Below are 21,758 nucleotides of genomic sequence, written 5' to 3' on the forward strand. Positions count from 1 at the left end.
TATAATTTACTAGACGAATTTTTTGAGCCTAATTAACCCATGACGAGATAATAATTATCAAATACAAATAAAAGTGCTACAGTACTTTACACTCAAAAGTTTAGCCATCTAAATAAGGCCTAAGCATAGGAAAAGCTGGGCATTGATCGCCAGGGACGGGCCTAGGATTCAAAGGGTGAAAAAAATTGATAGCAAAAAGTATAGATTTATAGTCTAAGCGATCGGCCCCCTTTGGTGGAGGTTCACTTGGTTCCAGCTACACTAATGTTGTCTAGAGGAGTTGGAACCGGCTCCTTATGGTTTGTGAGGGGGAGAAAGAGGAGAGAGAAGTTGCCGCAGTGTGAACCTGTTTGCATGAACTTGGTTTGGTACAGCTTCACCTTGAGCCGCTGATGTAGCTATTGTTTGTAGCCCTACCAAAGGATTTCAATGTAATCTATTTTCTGCAGGGGTCCCATGCATGGAGCTGGATGTAATATACCAATATTACGTTTTCATATTTAATAAAGTCCAACCCCGTTCTCTCTCAAAAAAAAAAAAGTTAAGCCCCTGGCCGATCCTCTTCTCCTCTTTCTCTCTCATCTCGCTCCCTCGCTCGGCCGCCTTCTTCCCAAGCGGCGACGACAGGGGACTGGCGCCGCCCTTGCCAGTTCTTCGTCGGGCGTTTCGCCAGCCGACAAGGTATGCCCGCCCCTTCCCTCCCCTTCCTTTCCTGCTGAGCTCGAACACCCGAACCCCCTAACGCGTGCTATTTGTATTCGGATCTGACCATTGATTTTACCTACAAATTTCAATTTTTTTTGCCCCTGATGTACTCCCATGTCCTATACTGGATCCGCCCCTGCAGCCTCCGGTCCCGTTGCTGCGACAATGAGCAGGCACAACACTCGCAACAAGAACAAGAGGCAGCGGCCCGATGAATCCGATAGCCCGTCCGCGGCTGTTTTCAAGTACGCATCTTTTTAGTTTCTTTGTCAGATGCTGGCGGTTTGATAAGTTGCTCGCATTGTTTATGTGCTCTCGTTTTTGGCTACTGGTTGCAGGAAGATACATTCCAATGGCAATATCTCGAAGAGCGATATCCGGCAGCTTTACATGGTGTGGAAACCGGTTTGCCAAGGCTGCCATGGGAACACCAAGGACTCCCCAAATTGTTTCTGTGGATTAATTCCCACCACCAACGGGGTTCGTAAAACTGGCCTCTGGCAGAAAATGCAGGAGATTGTTCGTGGCCTCGGTCCTAATCCGTCCAGGGACCTCCGTGATTCCACTGCGACGCCTGCTGGATTGACTAACCTGGGCGCAACCTGTTATGCAAATAGCATACTTCAGTGCCTTTACATGAACAGCTCCTTCCGCTCAGGCATTTTCTCTTTGGAGCTGGATGTGCTGCAGAAGTATCCTGTTCTGGATCAGCTGGCTAGGTTGTTTGCGCAGCTGCACTCTAGCAAAATGGCTTTCATCGATTCAGCACCTTTTATTAAGGCATTGGAATTAGACAATGGTGTCCAGCAGGACAGCCATGAATTTCTCACCTTGTTTCTGTCTCTGCTCGAGCAATCATTAAGTCACTCCAAGGTTCCTGGAGCTAGAACAATCGTGCAACATTTGTTTTGTGGCAGCGTATCACACGTAACAAGGTACGTGATACACATCGGAAGTAAATTTGTGTTTAGCAGTTTTAGGTAGGGATTTTTGGAATAATAGAAAATTAAGCTTTAAGGTGCTGGAATATTTTTATTAGCAATACTATGGTATAACTATGTTTGTAGTGCTATTCTTTGCTTAAATGCACTTCACTCTTCAATCATTCTGTAAAGTTCTTCTAATACAGAGCTGAAGATGCATATTCCATGAATCAAGGCGTACTGTATGGTTAACTTGTCTGATAAAATGATTCTGACAAGAATTCTTCTGGACTAGACTCCTATTTTGCTGTATCTAGTGCTTGAAGAAGCACGCTGAGGATGATTTTCAAGGCCCTGTGATTAAGTAGATGCCTGTGTTGTCACTGGCAAGTTATTTTGTTTCTATTTGTATTTACATTCATAGCCATCAGCTTCAAAATGACTATGTTCAGTTCATGGTGCTGGCGTTGAAAGAAATTAAAACTTATCTGTTCATATTGTACCGTTGAGTTGTTGAAATTGGTCGAGCAAAGCGATCAGCAGTCTCATTTATGCTATGACCTGCATTATGTTCATGTGCTCAATGTTGACTATGCTTTATCTTGTTATTTCCATACTGCTGCTTTGGACAAGTTACCGATGTAACTTGTGAGAACTGATTTTTAACCATCAATGCTGAAGGTGTTCATCATGTGGAAAGGATTCTGCAGCATCTTCAAAAATGGAGGACTTCTATGAGCTGGAGCTGAATATTAAAGGTTTAAATAATTTGGAAGAAAGTCTGAATGACTACTTTAGTGACGAAGCACTGGATGGGGAGAACCAATACTTTTGTGACTCATGCCAGAAAAGGGTAGATGCCACTCATTGCATAAAACTTCAATCACTTCCCCCAGTTGTCAATTTCCAGCTGAAGCGTTATGTATTCCTCCCAAAGGTAATATACATTTACCCAAAGCTCATCCATAGTTGTGTTGTAACATGTTCCTTTCACATTTCTTTAGTCCTGTGCATTCTTATTCTTTACTTTTGCAAACAATTTTTATCGAACTTTTCTCATTGCCAGACAACTACAAAGAAAAAGATTTCTTCAACATTCAGTTTCCCAGGACAGCTTGATTTGGGAAAACGGTTGTCAAACCCCTCGTCTAACTGTACCTATGACCTGGCTGCTATTTTAATTCACAAGGGCACTGGTGCTAATAGTGGGCACTATGTCGCACATGTAAAGGATGAAAGCAATGGGCAGTGGTGGGAGTTTGATGATGAGACCGTATCCAAACTTGGTTTACATCCTTTTGGTGAAAAACAAGGAAAGACATCAAATAAAGATGATCAGAAATCCCAAGGTATTTCCGCAGCAGGTTCTATGACAAATAACAATAGTAATGATCATCAGGAGGCAGCGCCCACTTCTACCATGGCAGAGATGTTTTCATCTACGGATGCCTATATGTTGATCTACAAATGTACTAGTAAGGATGTCAATGGCACTGAAAGCAATAAAAATATGGAAATCAATGAGTCACTTCCGCGCCATCTTCTGGATCAAATTAGTGAACTAAATGAATCATATATGAAATCGTGTGAGGAATACCAAAGCAAGAAGGACAGCCATCTGGCATATATAACAGAGAGGCGTCAAGAAGTAAAATCTATTCTAACAGAAGCACCTGCAGATCCAGAGGATGATTCGTATTTTTGGATCTCAACAGACTGGCTTCGCCAATGGGCAGATATTATTACTCCTCCCTCGTAAGTTTGTTCTTGCACCTGATTTGTTGCCAAAATTTTGACAAACTCATGCCCTTTTACTCCTTTCCTACACAATTTCTTGCCAACTTGGCTAAAATGTTGGCAAGCAAAACCATGAGGTTTTGGCTAGCCAAATGTCGGTTGGGCAAATGTTGGCACACACCAAAAGAGCTAAGAGCATCAATGGTTATAAAGAATTCAATGATCAAATCAAGAATGCAATGATAATCACATTTATGTTGGCTTTAATCCTTTTTGGCACAAGCATCACTAGTTTGCATGGCTGTACTTTTGACATCTGCTATGGATCTGTGCTTTTCTGTGGGGTCAATTATGCTAATCCTGCTTTTTCGTAAATGCAGCACACAACACTTCAACACCTCGTCTACTCTTGCAAGTAGTTGGCTGCACCTATAGTTGGCATAGAAATAGTATTAATTTTTTTAGTGTTTTGAATCAAGTAATTTAGGATAAGATCATTCAGATTGAATTATGTCTAATGATCCTGTTTATAGGCTGGACTCTGTTTAAATGTACAGAGAGGGGCCAAGCTGTATCCAAGAAGCACAAAAAAATACTCTATCCCTTTCTTCTTTGTATGTGATACAGCTCCCATTAGTGACAGTATCATGCTGCAGGGATCTAAGGTCACCTCATAGAACTTAGGGTACCTACCAGAAAGTTGACGACACCACAATATGAATTGCTTTCATGTAGCAACTCTGTGGCCTTTCCTCTTTACTAATTGAAATATAGCCTTTTACAATTGTATTTTTTTTTGCAGCTCCATTGACAATGGTCCAATTCAATGCGAACATGGAAAAGTTCCAGCATCTAAAGTCACATCAATGAAGCGACTATCATCTATAGCTTGGCAGAAACTATTTTCGAAAGTAAGAAACTTCCTGCCACACTTCTTGGTTTGCACTTCAATTTTGCCTTACCTTGCTTATGTTTAATGATTATCTGTACTTCAGGAGCATTTTGTAGTATTGTAATTGAAACATATAATATTTTGTACTCGTATTGTAATGCTTGTGGCATAATAATATTGACGAATTTCCTTTTGCTGTCATTGAAATAATTTAAGTATGGAGGGGGACCGACGTTGAGCAGTGATGACTGTTGCATGGAGTGTCTTAAAGATGGGGCAAAAAATGCAGTATCTGCTGATGTTTACCGTGAACGTAAAGCGTCTTTAAAAAATATTGCAGAAGCAGCACTTGCTGGTAACTGTCCAGATGGTCCATCTTACTTTATCTCGAAAACATGGTATGCAAAGTGCATCCTTCTCTTGAATTCTAAAGTTGTTTCTGTTTACTTTTATGTATAAGTGAATAGTTTTGAAAACATTTGGGATTACTCCACTCATATATTGTCTGCCTTTTTATGAACTATTTGGCTATTTGCCTTATAGCCCTTTGATCCCTTGTGGTGACAATACTGTAGACCAGTGTGCCACCTATTAGGCTATAAGTCTATGATTGGTAGGCTCCATCTCTATGTTGATGTTTTAACATTTTAGAGGTTAATGCTCAATGTTGATCATGGTTTTATGTAAATGCAATTATTGTTATCCCCGATTGTTGCATTATGTTATGTTTTTCTTGATTGAGCTCTTACACCTTAGCTAGTTGTAGTCTTAAGGTTGCCTTGCAGTTTGTCATTTCTTTAACTTTGCTCTAGGCTCATTTCACTCTGAATCAGCCCTCTCTCATGCACACACCTCTTGAGGAGTTTCCTTTTACTTTTTACCTTTTTGCTGGCTCACTTGTTACACAACGTCACCAACCTGCAGGTGTGGTCATGCTGACTTATTTGCTATTTTCTCCTAGGTTGACAAATTGGCTGAGGAGGAAAAATGCTGATATCCCGTCTGATGCTGACAATGGACCAACAAGTGCTTTAAGATGTTGCCATGGGGATCTTCTGCCTGAGCACGCTCCAGGGGCAAAGCGGATATCTGTACCAGAGAGCCTCTGGTTATTTCTCTATCAAACCATCATTGAGAAGAAGGCTGATGATATTACGACTTTTCCATCAGATTCTCAACCTTGCAAAATCTGCAATCAGGAATTATCTGATGTTGCTTCTGTGGAGGGTAATCTTAGGTAATTTAAAGTCAGAAAATTAATGTTAGTGAAAGAGGATGGCTGGGAAAATTAGTAGATTGATTATGGGAGGAGCCCAAGGCTCAGTACATATAGGCAAGGATGTCCCAGGAATAGGAAAGATCTAATCTAGAAAGGAAAGAGCTAATCTAGGGAATCCTTGCCAAACATAACCAACACTACCAAAACCAGGGAGGGAGGCCGCAGCCGCACCCCCTAGGGTTGCAGCCGAACCCCCCTGGGCCCGTGGGCCTATACATCACGCTAACACGCCCCCGCAGTTTGAACGTCGGTGCTTAGCCACGGACATTCAGACTGGACCGAAACTCAGTGAACACCGAAGAAGGCAGCCCCTTCGTGAAGACGTCGGCGAACTGGGATGTCGTGGGAACATGAAGAACCCGCACGGCACCCATGGCGACCTTCTCACGGACGAAGTGAAGATCGATCTCGATGTGCTTCGTCCGTTGATGTTGTACCGGGTTGGAGGACATGTAGACTGCGCTGACATTGTCACAGTAGACAATTGTGGCGCGGCGAAGCGGAATGTGGAGCTCGTGGAGGAGCTGGCGTAGCCAAGAAGCCTCAGCAACACCATTGGCGACAGCGCGGTATTCAGCTTCTGCACTGGAGCGAGAGACAGTATTCTGACGCTTGGAGGACCAGGAGACCAAGTTGTCGCCGAGGAACACAGCATAGCCCGAGGTGGACTTGCGCGTATCGGGACAACCAGCCCAGTCAGCATCAGAGTAAACCACCAAGTCATCCTGAGTCGACGGTCGGAGATGAAGACCCAAGTGAAGAGTACCCCGAATGTACCGAAGAATGCGCTTGAGAGCTGCCAGGTGAGGCTCTCGCGGATCATGCATGTGAAGACAGACCTGCTGCACGGCGTAGGCAATGTCGGGCCGTGTGAAGGTCAGGTACTGCAGGGCGCCAGCAAGACTGCGATAATCTGACGGGTCGGCGACTGGAACTCCAGAGTCGGCTGAGGTCTTGGGACTGGTGTCGACGGGCGTAGTACAAGGTTTGCACTCCGCCATGCCAGCACGATCCAAGATGTCTAACATATACTGCCGCTGAGAGAGAACCATACCATCAGCAGTGCGCTGAACCTGCATCCCCAAGAAGTGATGAAGTTCTCCCAAATCCTTCATAGCAAATTCTCGCTGGAGAGCCAGGATGACCTTCCGCAGAAGATGTGTCGAAGAGGCAGTGAGAACAATATCATCGACATAGAGGAGCAGATAGGCCATGTCAGAACCTCGATGGTAGACGAACAACGAAGTGTCTGACTTTGCCTCCACAAAGCCGAGGGAGACCAGGTACGTGGTGAAGCGGCTGTACCAAGCACGAGGAGCCTGCTTCAACCCATAAAGCGACTTGTTCAGGCGACAAACAAAGTCAGGGTGAGCAGGATCCTCGAATCCGGAGGGCTGAGCAGCGAACACCGTCTCTGTCAGGGTGCCATGGAGGAAGGCATTCTTGACGTCGAGCTGGTGAACTGGCCATTGGCGGGAGAGAGCCAAAGAGAGCACCGTGCGGACTGTGGCAGGCTTGACGACGGGACTGAAGGTTTCGGCAAAGTCAACTCCAGGACGCTGGGTGAAACCACGAAGGACCCAACGAGCCTTGTAGCGTTCCAGAGAACCATCGGCGTGGAACTTGTGCTTGAAGATCCACTTGCCCGTGACAGTGTTGGCATGTCGGGGGCGAGGAACCAAGTCCCAAGTCTGGTTCTGGAGAAGCGCTGTATGCTCTTCCTCCATAGCAGCCCGCCAATTGGGATCGGCAAGGGCACTACGGAAGGTCTTCGGAACCGGAGACAGGGGCGCAGCATGGTACAGGACCGGCACGCGGAAACCGTCCTTGGCCCGAGTCACCATGCGATGCTGGTTGACCGTGGGTGGGACGGCGACAGCACCCCGGGGAAGAGGGCCGGGTGCTGGAGGAGCAGCCGGTGCTGCAGGGGCTGGCGCAGGAGCCGGTCCAGCCGGGGCTGGGGCGGCCGGCTTGGGGCGCCTGGAGTAGACGCGCAGAACTGGGGGCTGCGCGCCTGGTGGAGATGGTGCCGCGCGTGGCAGCGCGGGGAAGCCCGGTTGTCCCGCACGTGGGAGTGCGGAGGAGGCCGGCGTGGCCGCTCGTGGCGAGGACAGCAGCGCCCCGGTCGGCGAGGAGGAAGTCGAGGCCGCGCGTGGCGCAGCACCCGCACGTGGGAGTGCGGGGAACCCCGGGGGGACTGGGGGCGCAGGAAGAACAGCACCACGAGAGCCTGGAGATCCTGCAGAAGACATGGTCGGCAGTCCTATAGGAGGGACTGTCGGGTTAGGGAATTCATCTAAAAAGGTGAAGTCCGCAGCCGTGGGCGGCGAGGTCTGCTCGGCGAAAGGGAAGGTGGACTCGTCGAAGACAACGTGACGAGAGATGATGATTCTATTGGTGGTAGGATCAAGGCATCGGTATCCCTTATGGTGAGCAGAGTAGCCAAGGAAGATGCAAAGGGCAGAACGAGGTGCAAGTTTGTGGGGAGCGGTGGCCGAGAGATTGGGATAACACTTATAACCAAAAACGCGGAGATGATCGTAGGACGGCGCACTACCAAGCAGGGCAGAGTGCGGGGTCGAGAAATCAAGCGTCTTGGTTGGTAAGATGTTGAGGAGGAGGGTCGCAGTGTGCAACGCCTCGGCCCAATATGGAGGGGGCATGCTCGCCTGAAACAGAAGAGAGCGGATGACATCATTAGTGGTACGAATAATCCGCTCCGCTTTACCATTCTGTGGGGACGTGTAGGGACACGACATGCGAAACAAGACGCCATGAGTGAGGAAGAAGGTGCGGGCGCTGGAGTTGTCGAACTCCTTGCCGTTGTCACTCTGGACGGCCTTAACGCGGGTGCCGAACTGGGTGGACACATAGGCAAAGAAGTTAGACAGAGTGGTAAAAGTGTCAGATTTCAGGCGTAAAGGGAATGTCCACAAGTAATGTGAGCAATCGTCAAGAACAACAAGATAATATTTGTAACCAGAGACACTAACAACAGGTGATGTCCATAGGTCACAATGAATAAGATCAAAATTGTTTGACGCCCGAGACGCTGAAGTACCAAAAGGAAGACGAACATGTCGTCCCAACTGACACGCATGACATATAGAATCCAAACTTTTATTACAAGCCGGAATAGCTGAAGCGAGTTTGGAGAGGGCCTCGCGACCGGGATGGCCGAGGCGACGGTGCCACAAGTAAGGTGGCGAAGAGCTGGCGACAAGGGAGTGAGCGACAGGCAGCTGCAAGGGGTAGAGCGGACCGGAGCTATTGCACCTGATGATCACGTTCCGCGAGAAAAGGTCCTTCACAGAACAACCATACGGGTCAAACTCCACAGAGCAATTGTTATCGACAGTAAATTGGCGAACAGAAATAAGATTCTTGATAAGCTGAGGCGAAACAAGAACGTTATTTAAAACAAGGGGGCCAAGTTGCGCCTTGCCGGTGGCAGTGACGGGCAAGAGCGAACCATTACCGACAACAATGGATGTGGGAGAGGGAAACCGAGGGGTTGAGGAGTGAGAGAGAGTACCATCATGAGAGGTCATGTGAGAGGAAGCACCGGTGTCAAGGTACCAGTCGTTGTTCACCGGCGGAGTGACCGTCATGGTACTGAATGTAGAGGCCAGCGAGTTCTGGTCCCAAACCGGAGAGCCCACCATGGGCTGGTAGTGGGACGGCGCCAGCTGCTGCGGCTGGAAGGCCTGCTGGACGGAGACGCCGGGGGCCGGCAGGTAGGCCGGCTGGGGGAGCTGCATCTGCTGAGCCAGCAGAGCCTGCTGCAGCGCCTGCTGCTGAGGGCCGGCGCGGCCCTGAGGGAGCGGGGCCAGCGGAGGAGTCTGGGGACCGGGCCACATTTGAATGGACCCGGTCCACGGATTGTAGACGGAGGGCCAGGTCGCGCCGGACCCAGCAGGCGCCCCAGGTGCGGAGGAGGGAGCAGGGGGAGCGCTGGGGCCTGGAGCAGAGTCGCCGCCAGCCCGGCGGTCCTTCTTCTTCTTGTTCTTCGGCTTGGGGGCGCCACCACCGGTCCGAGGAGGGCCACCGCCGGTCGCTGCAGGCTGGCGAGAGGAGCCAGTGGCGACAAGAGCAGTGGAGGGGGCAACAGGGTGCTGCACCATGTTGATCTCCTCGAGAAGGAGCTCGTTGCGGACGGCGGCGAAGGAGGGGAACGGGCGCCCGCGCCGGAGATGGACGCCGATGTCCTTGTAGCGCTCGTTGAGCCCACGAAGCACGTTGAGGACCAAGGTGCGGTCAGTGACGTGCTCGTTGAGGTCAGCGAGGTCGTTGGCCATCTTCTTGAAGCGCTTGCAATACTCGGTGATGGAGAGATCACCTTGAGCAAACGCGCGAAATTTGGCGTCGAGGTGTAGGGCGCGGGTCTCCTGGTTGCCGAGGAAGTGATCCTCGATGGCGAGCCAGGCCTCACGGGCGGAGGCGCGGTGGTCGATCACGGCGTCGGCGAGGTCAGCGGAGACCGTGCTGTAGAGCCATGACTTGACGACGGCATCCATCCGAGTCCAGTCAGCAAGGGCCGAGACGGAGTCGCTGTGGACGTGGTCCAGCAGCGAGTATTTGGTGACGGCGAGGAGGAACTGCTCGCGCCAACGGGGGTAGTTGCCGGCAGTGTCGAGGACGGTCGGCACCAGGCTGCGTGCGTTCTGCACGGAGACCGCCTGGGCGTGGAGGTTGAGGACGGCAGCGGCCTCGTGGAGCACCATGGCGTGGGTGACGCTCATGTCGCCTCCCGCGTGAGGCTGTTCGACGGGATCAACCGCGGCGGCGGCGTCGGCCCGGGCCTTGACAGCCCGAGCGAGGGCAGCGCGGACGCGCTCCGCGGCGGCGTCGCGCTCGTTGGAGGCGTTGGCGGCTTCCTGCTCAGCTGCCTGAGCGGCGGCCAGAGCAGCCTCGCGGAGGGCGCGGCGAGCCTCGGCGTCGGTCTGCGAAGGAGCATCGCCGTCTTGGCGAGGCTGATCGGCAGGATCGACGTGGGAGGGGGGAGGAGTCCCAACCATACCGATGCACAGCTAGTGTGCGCAGGGGCAGCGGAAGGGCGAGAGGGAGGAGTCCCGGTCTCGTGATACCATGAAAGAGGATGGCTGGGAAAATTAGTAGATTGATTATGGGAGGAGCCCAAGGCTCAGTACATATAGGCAAGGATGTCCCAGGAATAGGAAAGATCTAATCTAGAAAGGAAAGAGCTAATCTAGGGAATCCTTGCCAAACATAACCAACACTACCAAAACCAGGGAGGGAGGCAGCAGCCGCACCCCCTAGGGTTGCAGCCGAACCCCCCTGGGCCCGTGGGCCTATACATCACGCTAACAGTTAGGTATTGGGTTATTCACTAAAATATTTCTGTCTAATATGAACTTTCTTATACACTGTCTATGACATGCAGAGCAGTGAAACTCAAGCAACGACAGAACCATGAAAAGTTAATATCTGGGAAAAGCTTGGCACTTCATCCCGGTCAAAAATATTATTTGGTACCTTCATCTTGGTTGTCAGAATGGAGAGTCTATATTACAGCGACCGGGAAAAATATTTCTTCGTTACCAGAACCTCAAAGTCTGGAAGCTATTGTCGACTCACTTATATGTGAAAAGGTAAACTAATGTGTCACATGCAGTGTTCTAAAAAACATTTTTAAACGTCGTTTAATCTTGATTAAACGCTGAATGGTGGCCAAGCGTTGCGTTTAATCAGTGTCGTTTAATCACAACACGTTTAATCATGTTCAATCTACGTTTAATCACAAAAAACTCTAAACCATAGGCAAGCGTTCGCCTAGCGTCTAGCGTTTTTTAGAACCTTGGTCACATGTTGATACGTGCCTGGTTCTTAAACCAAGAAGGCAATAAAAGAGAGGAAACTCTAATGTTTAAATTTGAGAGGAGAGACTTTTTCGAGAACAAATTGGATTCATATAAAATTGCAAAGGATGTCCTTGTCAGAACTTCCATACCAAAGTTTTGAGCTTGTTATTAGTAATGTTCCTAACCTACATCTGAAGAGATAATGACTTGCTGTAGATAAGGACTGATAAAACCTGATTGCTGACACAATACAGTTTTGCACATAATGAGTTGTATACCTGTATTGTATTTTTGTTGTAGTGTGGTATACTATACTGCTTTAACTCATTTGAGTCAGACCCAAATATGGATATCTGTGTAAACTGTCATCTGTAACTTCATCTGTATTTAAATGATATCTATTGTGCGTATAAATGCAAGTTTTACAGAGTTCATGAATTCACATTTGTCTTAGAATATCTGTGTTCAGTTGATTGTGATCATACTACCTTTTTTTAACGAGAGGGTTGATAATTTTCAGCATTCAAGATTGCTGCAAAGGCCTTTGGATCTTGTTTGTAAGCGTGGAAACATTACTCAGAAAACATCAAATGTAAGTCCGTGCTCTTCACAAAGTTTCTTTGCCGTGCTTATCTGGTTTCATTAAGACGCCATGCTATGGAAAACTTTGAGGCATTTGGGTTCAACGGGCCTGCTCAATAGTGATTCTTGCAGCGCTGTGCAGCTCACACAGCTGCAGGCTGCACTGCAGGGCCTAGTTTCAGTGGCAAGATGTATGCATGCTGTTTGGCAGCTCAGCTGTAGCAGCACTGTAAGAATCACTACCAAGCAGGCCCAACATATTTTGGTATGGATCCTCCAATTCCTCAAAGGAAGGATCCTCCAATTGGGGAGAGAGCACTTGCAGACCAAGTCCTAGCAGGATTTCAAACCAGGTCTGGCGCGCAAAAACACAGGATAGTAACAAATGATTTATAGTTTCCTCTTCCTGATCACACAGGGGGCATTTCTCTGGATGTGCCAAACCATTTTTAGCAAGCCGATCAGCCGTCCAGCACCTGTTGTGAGCAACCAGCCACATAAAAAATTTGCATTTACCCGGGGCCCAGCTCTTCCAAATTCTTTCCCAAGGTTGGAATTGAATGGCTCCAATGAACATTGCATCATATGCTGGTTTTGCTGAATATTGTCCAGATGCTGAGAATTTCCAGATGTGAGAATCCTCCACATCAGGCTGCAAAACTCTTTCTGCAAGTAAATCCCAAAGATTCTGAAAACCATACCATCCAAAAGTGCCCTTAGGTTGGAAACATGAGGCTCTTGGTGTTTTGCATTGTGTTTCTACTAATCTTACACTGTCCAACAGCCTTTGTCGTTTCCTTTCTGTATTTGCTAGTATAAATTGTCCTTCAAGATGAAAACAGATGATTAGAGCATCACGAGTTAATCATTTTCCTTTATCTTTCAGACTGATGGTTTGACAATAATCCCGGAGTACGATTGGAATTTATTCTCTGAGGAGTGGAGTGCCACACCTGAAAAAGGTATATCTGCTGAAATTGCTTTTAGCAAGAGCTCTCAAGACAAATTGCCGGAGGCATCTGAAGCAACACCAATTATGGATGGTGATCTAGACCAGTCTCTTGATGGCGCTAATGATGATGTGGGGGACAGAGAGCCCTATGTGAGAACTGATCCTGAGGTAAACTGCAGCTGTCCATGGTTGGGGCTTCAGAAAATAATATGTTAGGAAGACCTAATAGAAGTTGTATTATGTAAATGTAAATGATAATTATGTTGGTAGTTAGAGTAAGAATATAATCGGAAGTATTACCATACCCATATAATCTTGAAGAAAATAGGTCTTTATTTTGGTAGAATAGAAACATGCTATACTGACATTACTGGTGAAGCAATGTGGCTCTTTCATGATGTACAAAGATGTTATGGAAATCATTTTGTAGCTCATTTTATTAACAAAAAATTGTAGGCTCATTAACCCCCCAGCTGCACCGCCAAAAAAAATATTAAGTACAGCTTTGACAACCTTTATACCTCAAATATTTCAGATCTCACCTCCAAGTGGGTGAAGCTGAACCCCATCCAAGGGAGGGAACAAACTACAAAATCTTGACTCGTGCACTTACAGTTGCATTATCTCTTCTGATTAAATTTGGGTCTTTAGCTCTGTGCAGCCTAAAAAATGTGGTATAGCTTTTTGTAGTTTCTTCAATGTTTACACTTCTCAGTAATCAAATGATTTAATTGACACTGAAATAATTTACATCTAATGAGTGTAAAGTTACTTCGTATTTGTAGGTTTGTGAAGAATGTATTGGAGAAAGAGAGAGCTGTGCATTGGTGGAGAAGCTCAATTACCAGAATGAAGACATCCATGTCTATTTAGTCCGTGGAAAAGAAGCTCCAAAGTCTATTAAAGAAGCATCTAAATCTGTCGCTGTATCAGATCGTCGGACCTCAAAGCGTTCCCGAAGAACAAGCTCTGGAAATTCAATCAGTTTGAAAGTCTCTGGTTCTACATCCGTCTATCAGTTGAAACTCATGATATGGGAATCTTTAGGGGTATGCACATACTGAATCTTTATTTGAATTTTTGCGAGCACAGATACTAATGTACTATATTGGTTTCTTTATTCAAAAGGCAGTTGCAGACATTTATTTTCTCCATTTAGCTTTGGGATGTTCTCTCCTTTCTTTTTTCGGTTGTTTATACTTACATATTTCTTTGGACTGGCTCCAAAATTATTCAAATAGCTTAAACTCTTGATGCCTTCAGATCGTGAAGGAGAACCAGAAGCTTCACAAAGGCTCTGTTGAGATTGAAGATGACTTGGCAACTCTCGCTGACAAGAGTATTTTTCCCGGAGATGTTCTTTGGGTCAGAGACTCTGAAATCTATGAGAACCGTGACATAGCAGGTGAGTAACCAAATATGATGTGGCAAATCATTTCTAAAAAAAAATGGAGATTGTTGGTGGTTTTAAGCATTTTCTATTTATGTATTTCAGATGAGATTTCAGAGCAGAAGGCTGATATGCCACAGGCAGAGGAAGGCTTTCGAGGAACTCTGTTGACATCAAGTGTTTCAGCTCAGCTTTGTCAGGATGTAGCATTCAGTGAATGAGTTCCTGCATCAGATGTATAGCTGCATATCTGCTGACTGAAATGGTTAAGCTTGCTGGGAGGTAATGTTGGGTTGCTTATTCTTTGTTTTTATTGCATACAGTAGCTTTTCTTTGTTTTCATTGCATAGCGTTACCTTTCTCTGGACCTGTTTGTTTTCCTGTCAGCTTATAGGTATGGAAGAAAAAAAATCAAAATAAGTAAATAATTCCTTTCTTGTTTTCCACATCTTAATTTTCTTCTATTTCTCTATCCATATAGAACTTTCTTGTCATTTCTTGTTTTTGGTCTCATATAATCAAGTAAGGGTATATATACATCTAAAAATCCGGTTGAATTTCACCTAGAAAAGAAGGATTCCTATTCCTTAGTAATGTATAGGAATAAAGGGGCAATCTTTTTTAGGAATAGGAAAATCTCGTCTATTATGATTCACATTGGCCCAGCTTATAGGATTATATAATTTGGGTTGGGGGGGGGGGGGGGGGGGGGGGGGTGGGGAGGGGTGCTGGGACTAGATTATATAAGCTGACTTATAACTTGGGGTTTTTTTTCTTGAACATAGGAGCCTACAAATCTGAATTATAAAGCTAAAATATGCTGTATAATTGTTAGGAAGCAACGAAGCTTGAACGTCACGATTTGTCCACTGCACTGCTGCTTGGTGCTTACACCTTGTGATCTGTTATCGACTGGAACGTCACGATTTATCCACTGCACTGCTGCTTGGTGCTTACACCTTGTGATCTGTTATCGACGAAACACTAACGCATGGTCTCTTATGATGCAGAAATTGTAATTGCTTCGCAGAGTGTTAGTACGGAATTATGGTGGTCCTGGCAGCCGTCCCGGTGGGAATTTTTGTCGACCCCTTATCTCAGGCTGTTTTTTCAGTGAGGAAAACAGAAGAGGCTCCTCCTGAAGCTGTCAGCCTACCCCTGATGTAATTACATGACAGTAGGAAGTTGGCTATTTCCGGCTGTTGCGCTGACTGCACACGTAGTTTCTTGTGTACTCTCGCCCTGTACCTGGTGCCCGATGCAGGAGGTTTGTTGAAAGGCTGGAGCCTTGAACTGATGCTCAGGTTAGTGGGTGGGGGGAACTCTCCTATCTATCTATCGTAGATAGGAGTCACCTATAAGCCCATAAAGGCCCATTGAGGCCTCCCCTAGATAGATAGGAGTCACCTATAAGCCCATAAAGGCCCATTGAGGCCTCCCCTCCTTCCCGGCGCTCACCGCCCCCACTGCCTCCACCACCATGGCTGGCAACTGCTGCGTCGGCAATAGGGTTGAAAATGGGACGGGAAAATCCCGTCCCGACCGGCTCCGTTTACCGTTTAAACCGACCGTAAACCGTTTCCGCAGAAAAAAATAGGAAAATGGGAAAACAAAACGGGAAAACGGGCGGGAACGGGAACGGGAACGGTTGGGGTGTTTTCCCGACTGTTTTCACGGTTCCCGTTTTCAGCCGGGAAAATTCCCGCGGGAATTCCCGTATTTGTCGTAGTCGGCTGTGTTACCTGTGTTGGAAACGTGAATTGTTGTTTGCATGTGTTACAACGTGAATTGTGAATTCGTGATTCACTTTATCTGTGTTTCTTAGTTATACGAGTCTTGTTTCCATGTTATTTATGCATAGTTGTAATTATTTTATCGAGTTAAATGTTTGAAGTGGTTGTATGTATTTTCCCGTTTTGAGTTATCGATTCCCGATCGTAATCGGCATGCTCCCGACCGATTGATTTTGTTCCCGATATCCCGTAATACCGATTTCGTTTTTCCGTCCGATTTTTCCGTTCCCGACCAAAAAATACAGTTGCGGGAACGGTTAAGGGGTTTTCCCGACCGTTCCCGACCGTTTTCATCCCTAGTCGGCAACCCACCCTCCACCCCGCCCTTCCTAAACCCCTAAGTAGCTCAAGACCCCTCCGCCTGTCACTGCCCACTGTCTGGCGGCAGTTACTGCAAAGCCTTGCCTCCGCCGCCGGCTGAACTGCTGGTCCTCCAGCGCCCCCAACCCCCTCCTCTTCTATAGTCGCAGGCTATTAGAGCTCCCCCTCCCCTATAACCCTAAACCGTTGCCTCAACCTCCACTGCTCGCCGCCAGCCGCACCTGCCCACCTCCACCCCTCCGTTCCCAAGGTAGAAGGCGAAGCAGCGGTCGGCCGATAGCAACAAATGGAGGAGGCGGCAATGGACGGTAGGAGGAAGATGGGTGGGAATCAATTGGACGGACGAACATGCGCATGAATCTCAAACCACGGAAGGTGTGGAAGAAAAAAAAAATCTTTCCAAAGATGTATAGGGTTCACCCCTCATGCTCATTCTAACATTCAAGGCATGGTCTGCAACACATAACAGGCCCAAGATTGGGACAAAATTGCTCCTGCATTTCTATGGGGGAGGACAATGGACATGGCAATGCATTGTTCCCCGTTCCCGGTTACGAAGTCCATACATGATAGTTGGTAGCGACACAAGACGAAGAAATTTGCAATCCCTATTGCAAGTGTAAGGATTTCAAATTTGAACAGCAAATTTCAATGTCTAAGTATCAGATTCTGCAATCTCGTGTAATGGCATAGCAAGGCTGCTGGATAATGGCCAGAGGCGCTCGGGGGAATGGGCGCGTTCGGAATCAACCTAGAGGTGCTGCCTGCCTGAGACGGAAGCAGCAACGATCTCCGTTGATGTCGATGCATCCGGACGCCAGTCTAGCTCTCTGCAATCCTAGCTCGACCACTGTGCTTAGGCTGCTACTAGCTCGAAAGCTGTTTGCCATGGTACTATCAGTGCGGAATCGAGTTGAAGTTTTTTTTAGGAGTACAGATAGATAACTACTGTCAACGTTGTATCGGATATCTTTTCTTCTTAGCCTTCAGAGCCACTGGCATGAGTTCATGATGATATATATGCTTCAACATTTCCTTCAACTGGACGCTGGAGCGTTCAGACATGTTCTGAATCATGTTTCACCGAACAAGGCTTCATTAGAAGTTAGTCAGATGATAGTACGATTGAGAAGAGTGACAAGTCAAAGGTAAGTCCGAATACAGTAGCAGCCTATAATATTTGTAAAGAACATGTATATGCATATGAGCTCCATGCAGAATTTAGCACCAGGATTTCATGCAATTGGACTCTCCAACACAGTAATCTACGCCACAATCACTCCTGCATTGCCTCAGCTTCAGCCTCCGCCCCAGCCTCCGCATCCGCATCCGCATCAGCCTCGGCCTCGGCCTCGGCCTCGGCCTCGGCCTTTGGAGGGGGTGGTGGCAAAACCTCCTTCACCATATCCAAAAATTCCTGGACCCGTTCATCTTCATCACATGTTTCTCCTCGCTCGTTCCTGTTAAATCGCCTCCCGCATTCCTCTATCATCTGTGGTGGAGGATTAAATCAAATAGAACAAAAGGGAAATATCAGAATGATGATTAAACAATTAATAGAATTCTGCACATATTTGCAGATAGGCTGTTCTAACAGTAAACACTGACTGCCAAATTGCTGGCTATCAGTTTGACTCCTGGTGGCATGAAGCTATCAAGTGTAACCGCTGTAAGTTATAACCTCAAAATGAGCAGTTCTTGGACGTGTAATCAATAACAGTAACAATAACCTAACAACCATTGCCTAATATTTGACGCACTTGAACTACTTTTATCTGCCTATTGTTGCAAGGAAAATTCAAGCTAAAATGTGAACCTCTTTCAAAATAAAAGCCATGGGGAAAATAATTTATGGACAAGTCAATGATCTTAAGGATATGAAACAAAAGGTAGAAATCCTACTTAAGTACTTACGGACAAGTCAAAGTTCTTTTAGATATGAAACAAGTATAATTGTCATTCGGTATATTCTTTCAAGCTCATGTCACGTGATTTCATAAAAGATGATTTTTCCTAAAATGTGCATTACTAAAAGGCAAAAGCAATTCAGTCCATTCGCTTCTATATTTAGAAATATGCATAGGCTCCACAATAGGACAACACCCAGTTCCTCAAATGAATCAATGCTAAACTTCAAACACTATCTTTCAAAAACAATAAACAAAAGCTAAGATCATAAGAAATAGGACATGAAGACACTTTCATGGTGAAGAAGAAATTGTAACTGCAATAGCTTAGTTTGCATTAACCAACCAGTATAGCAAAACTGAGGAAAAAAAAGAATCATGCTCATTATTGACAAGATAAACACAACAGTACCGCATATGCATCTGCAGCTGAGGATGGTCTCCAATTCATGACATTTAGCTTATCAGCATCTGCAAGCCTGAAATCCTCACTTCTCTTCACAAATTCATAGATTGATTCCCTTGTTTGGTTGCAAGCAGGGGTTTTTAAGAGATACTCATACACCTAAGTGAGACAATGACAACTGTTAAACCAGTTTAGGCGCAAAACAGCATCAAAAGCAGGCTCAGGCAATGAAGCATTAGGTACAGAGCATTAGAAATCACCTTACACTCTGATGCAGCAACAACCCCCAAGCATCCCATAGGGTCAACTTTGGCTCCTCTTGATCGTAAGAAGTCAAGAACTTCAAAGTTTGTAAGTGACCCTGCATTTGCTTTGAGTCTGCAGAACAACAATGGAACTGGTCATTATGAGCTATGAACAGCATGATAGCTGATAAACAGCACAGGGCATTCAAGAATTCTGCAATCAGGGTCGTTTGCATCACTGAGCATTACTCCCTCCAGACCCTTTTATAAGGCGTATATCAGTTTTCAGAAACAGCCAATATATAAGGCACTGGTAGGATACCAATGCATCCATTAACTTTGACTGAAATGAATGCAAAGCGCAATAAGGATGCGCATGTAGGATAACGATGCATCCATTAAATTTGGCAGTAATCTGATTTTTGCGATTGGGAGGACGAGGCAAGCATGCATGCAAAATTGGCAACTGAATCGATGTCTAACAGCCTGGCGAGAACGGCACTCAGCTCTAGACTAAATTCGATATCCCTGTTAAATCTGGCCGAACTCACAAATCACTATCAACATCTGAGGCAATAGCTGGGCACCATTTTTCAAGAAATTCGATAGTAGAGAAATATGTGCAGTTCGAAGATTGACAGCTTAGCATAGCATGCGAGTAACAATGAATAAAAGGCACAGGTTGTTGGTGAGAGACAAATGCTCACATCTTCATTGCTGCTGCGGTCCAGGGGCCAACAGAAACTCCTTGGCAACTGATTGTGCCTGCACCACGGCTGGGTTCACCTTACTCGCTAAGGATGGCCTAACTGAAAGTTCGAAACACAGAAAGATTGGATTAGAAACAAAGCACGCAGAGCAGAAACCCTCCAGTTGCGCAAGCATTTGAACCTACGGTATGCGTAGCCAAAACTCCAGTATGCAATAAGGCCAACTAAAAAAATTCTCCGAACAATAAGGTACACAGGTATAAGATAACTAAAAGTACAACAAAAACATATATAAAGGTCACATAACACCTTAAATTCAACAAATAGGTTCGGAACATGCATAAATTACAATATAAGATAAAGTCTTACATAAGAAGAAGATTGCAATACTAATCAAGGGCTTTTGCTTGCTCATGGCCATGAAAGCATCGCCAAGTCTAGGCCTCTGATTTGAGATTTCAGGCTATGCTAAAAAAAAATCCCCAACCACTGAATCAGATTCGCAAGTCAACGCGCGCGCCAATTTCAGGCTAAGATAACTCGCTAAGCAAATCTACGCCTCAATTTGCTCGAGAACGGCATGAGATAGCAGTCACTACTCACCAGAGAATAGAGACGCAGAGCACAAACTAGAGCAGTGAGGGCCTAATGGTGCTGCAGGAACCCCTGCAGCAGCCGTGACGTGTCCCGGCATCGAGCGTTGGGGCTGGGTGCTCGCCGTTCAGGCACTGTGCCACCGTGCGCCGTGGCGGTGTGGCCTGCAGCAGGGGTGGGCCTAGGATTTGGGGTATGGGTATTCAAAATCTTCAAGGGCTAATCTTTTTGCAGCCTAAAGTATATATTCATAGCACATAATTGAGTTATCTATAACTTGAAAATTTTCAGCATATAGATAACATGATGTACTAAATGATCAATATATCAAAGCGGGAACATCAATATATCAAAGTGGGATAATAAATGTACTAAATGATCAATATATTCTAAAAATTTAGCACAAACTCACTATCAATTTATCTTAAACGTTTTTCTCACTTCGTTACTGTCAATTCATCAGAAATTGAGAGGCATTCACCAATTGCAAGGAACTAATAAAAAAAAACAGAGAGTGATTTCCTCACCTTGTGCCCCCGACCTGCCTGCTGCACACCTGCAGTGGGCCGCCCGCCCGCCGCCCTGGGCCGTGCACCGTGCGCGGCCCTAGCGACCAGGCGCGGGGCACCGCCGCGCTGAGCGCCGTGCAGCGGTGCAGGTGGCGCCGACGCCCGAGCCGCGGGCCCGCGGTGCGCTGTGCCGCCAGCCGCCCGCCCGAGCCGCGGTCAGGGGCGCGGCTGGAGCTTGGCCGCCGCCGTCCGCCCGGCCCCCGTCTGCGGCAAGGACTCAGCTGCCGGTGGCCGGGGCGGCCTAGGGTTCCTGGGCGAGTGGGCGGCTCGGAATCGGGAGGATTGGGGGCGGGCGAGCGCCGGCCGGGCCGGCTTTCGGTGTGGCAGTCAGCCTGCCCGGCTGCCCGTTTGGCGGTTTGGGCCGTGTGGGCCGGTGAGGAGGGGGGAAGGTGGGGTTACTATCGGTATTTTTTTTTTTGCCTGAATGACAGATGGGAGTTCTGTTGTAATCTAAAAAAACTGTGAAATTTTCATTTTTCGAGTCAAATACTACATGGATATAATATATATAAATTTTTTGCTAAAATAATATATATTTAGTTAAATACCCTTTAGTTCAATTAAAGGGGTCTGCACATAGCTTGAAAGTGGGGAACGACGAGTGGATGCGGATAGGAGCAATCTAGTGGACAGCCACTACCTAGGGCGGCGGCGAGCAGCCAACTAAGCATAGAGGGGTCCCGAGCTGCTGCTAGAACAGCCAACCAGCTCCAGCCATCCGAACAGGCGACAGCCTAAACTCGCTCATGATTCTGCCGGCTTGTGGTAATGACCAAGTTGCCCGAGGGTGAGAATCGAAATGACCAAGTTATATTCAGTTACTAAAAACTATAAAGACCGAAATTATTGTCAACATTTTCAACTTCAATTACTTCAGTTCCAATATAGATCATCTCCGTTCAGTTTTTAGTTAATTGTGCCCACCCCTACC

At 46.7% G+C, this 21,758-nt stretch overlaps 2 protein-coding genes across 2 annotated transcripts; one reads left to right on the forward strand and one right to left on the reverse strand.

Moving 5' to 3' along the window:
- The first annotated feature begins 525 nt into the window (after positions 1-525).
- Positions 526-15,579, forward strand: LOC120699496 (ubiquitin carboxyl-terminal hydrolase 26-like). Its single transcript, XM_039983497.1, has 15 exons — positions 526-681; positions 848-950; positions 1,044-1,640; positions 2,310-2,565; positions 2,695-3,383; positions 4,168-4,276; positions 4,474-4,655; positions 5,219-5,494; positions 10,941-11,148; positions 11,879-11,950; positions 12,827-13,060; positions 13,678-13,941; positions 14,156-14,297; positions 14,388-14,564; positions 15,293-15,579. The coding sequence occupies exons 2-14, from the start codon at positions 871-873 to the stop codon at positions 14,501-14,503; spliced, it is 3,225 nt and encodes a 1,074-aa protein (XP_039839431.1). The 5' UTR covers positions 526-681; positions 848-870; the 3' UTR covers positions 14,504-14,564; positions 15,293-15,579.
- A 1,881-nt stretch (positions 15,580-17,460) lies between these two features.
- LOC120699498 lies at positions 17,461-21,172 on the reverse strand. The gene is made up of 5 exons (XM_039983502.1): positions 20,786-21,172; positions 19,662-19,763; positions 18,970-19,087; positions 18,716-18,868; positions 17,461-17,888 (listed from the first exon to the last, which is right to left on the reverse strand). The coding sequence occupies exons 2-5, from the start codon at positions 19,667-19,669 to the stop codon at positions 17,673-17,675; spliced, it is 495 nt and encodes a 164-aa protein (XP_039839436.1). The 5' UTR covers positions 19,670-19,763; positions 20,786-21,172; the 3' UTR covers positions 17,461-17,672.
- Between the last annotated feature and the right edge of the window lie 586 nt (positions 21,173-21,758).

This window comes from Panicum virgatum, chromosome 3K, assembly GCF_016808335.1.
Source record: "Panicum virgatum strain AP13 chromosome 3K, P.virgatum_v5, whole genome shotgun sequence".
In the NCBI taxonomy this organism is placed as follows: Eukaryota; Viridiplantae; Streptophyta; class Magnoliopsida; order Poales; family Poaceae; genus Panicum; species Panicum virgatum.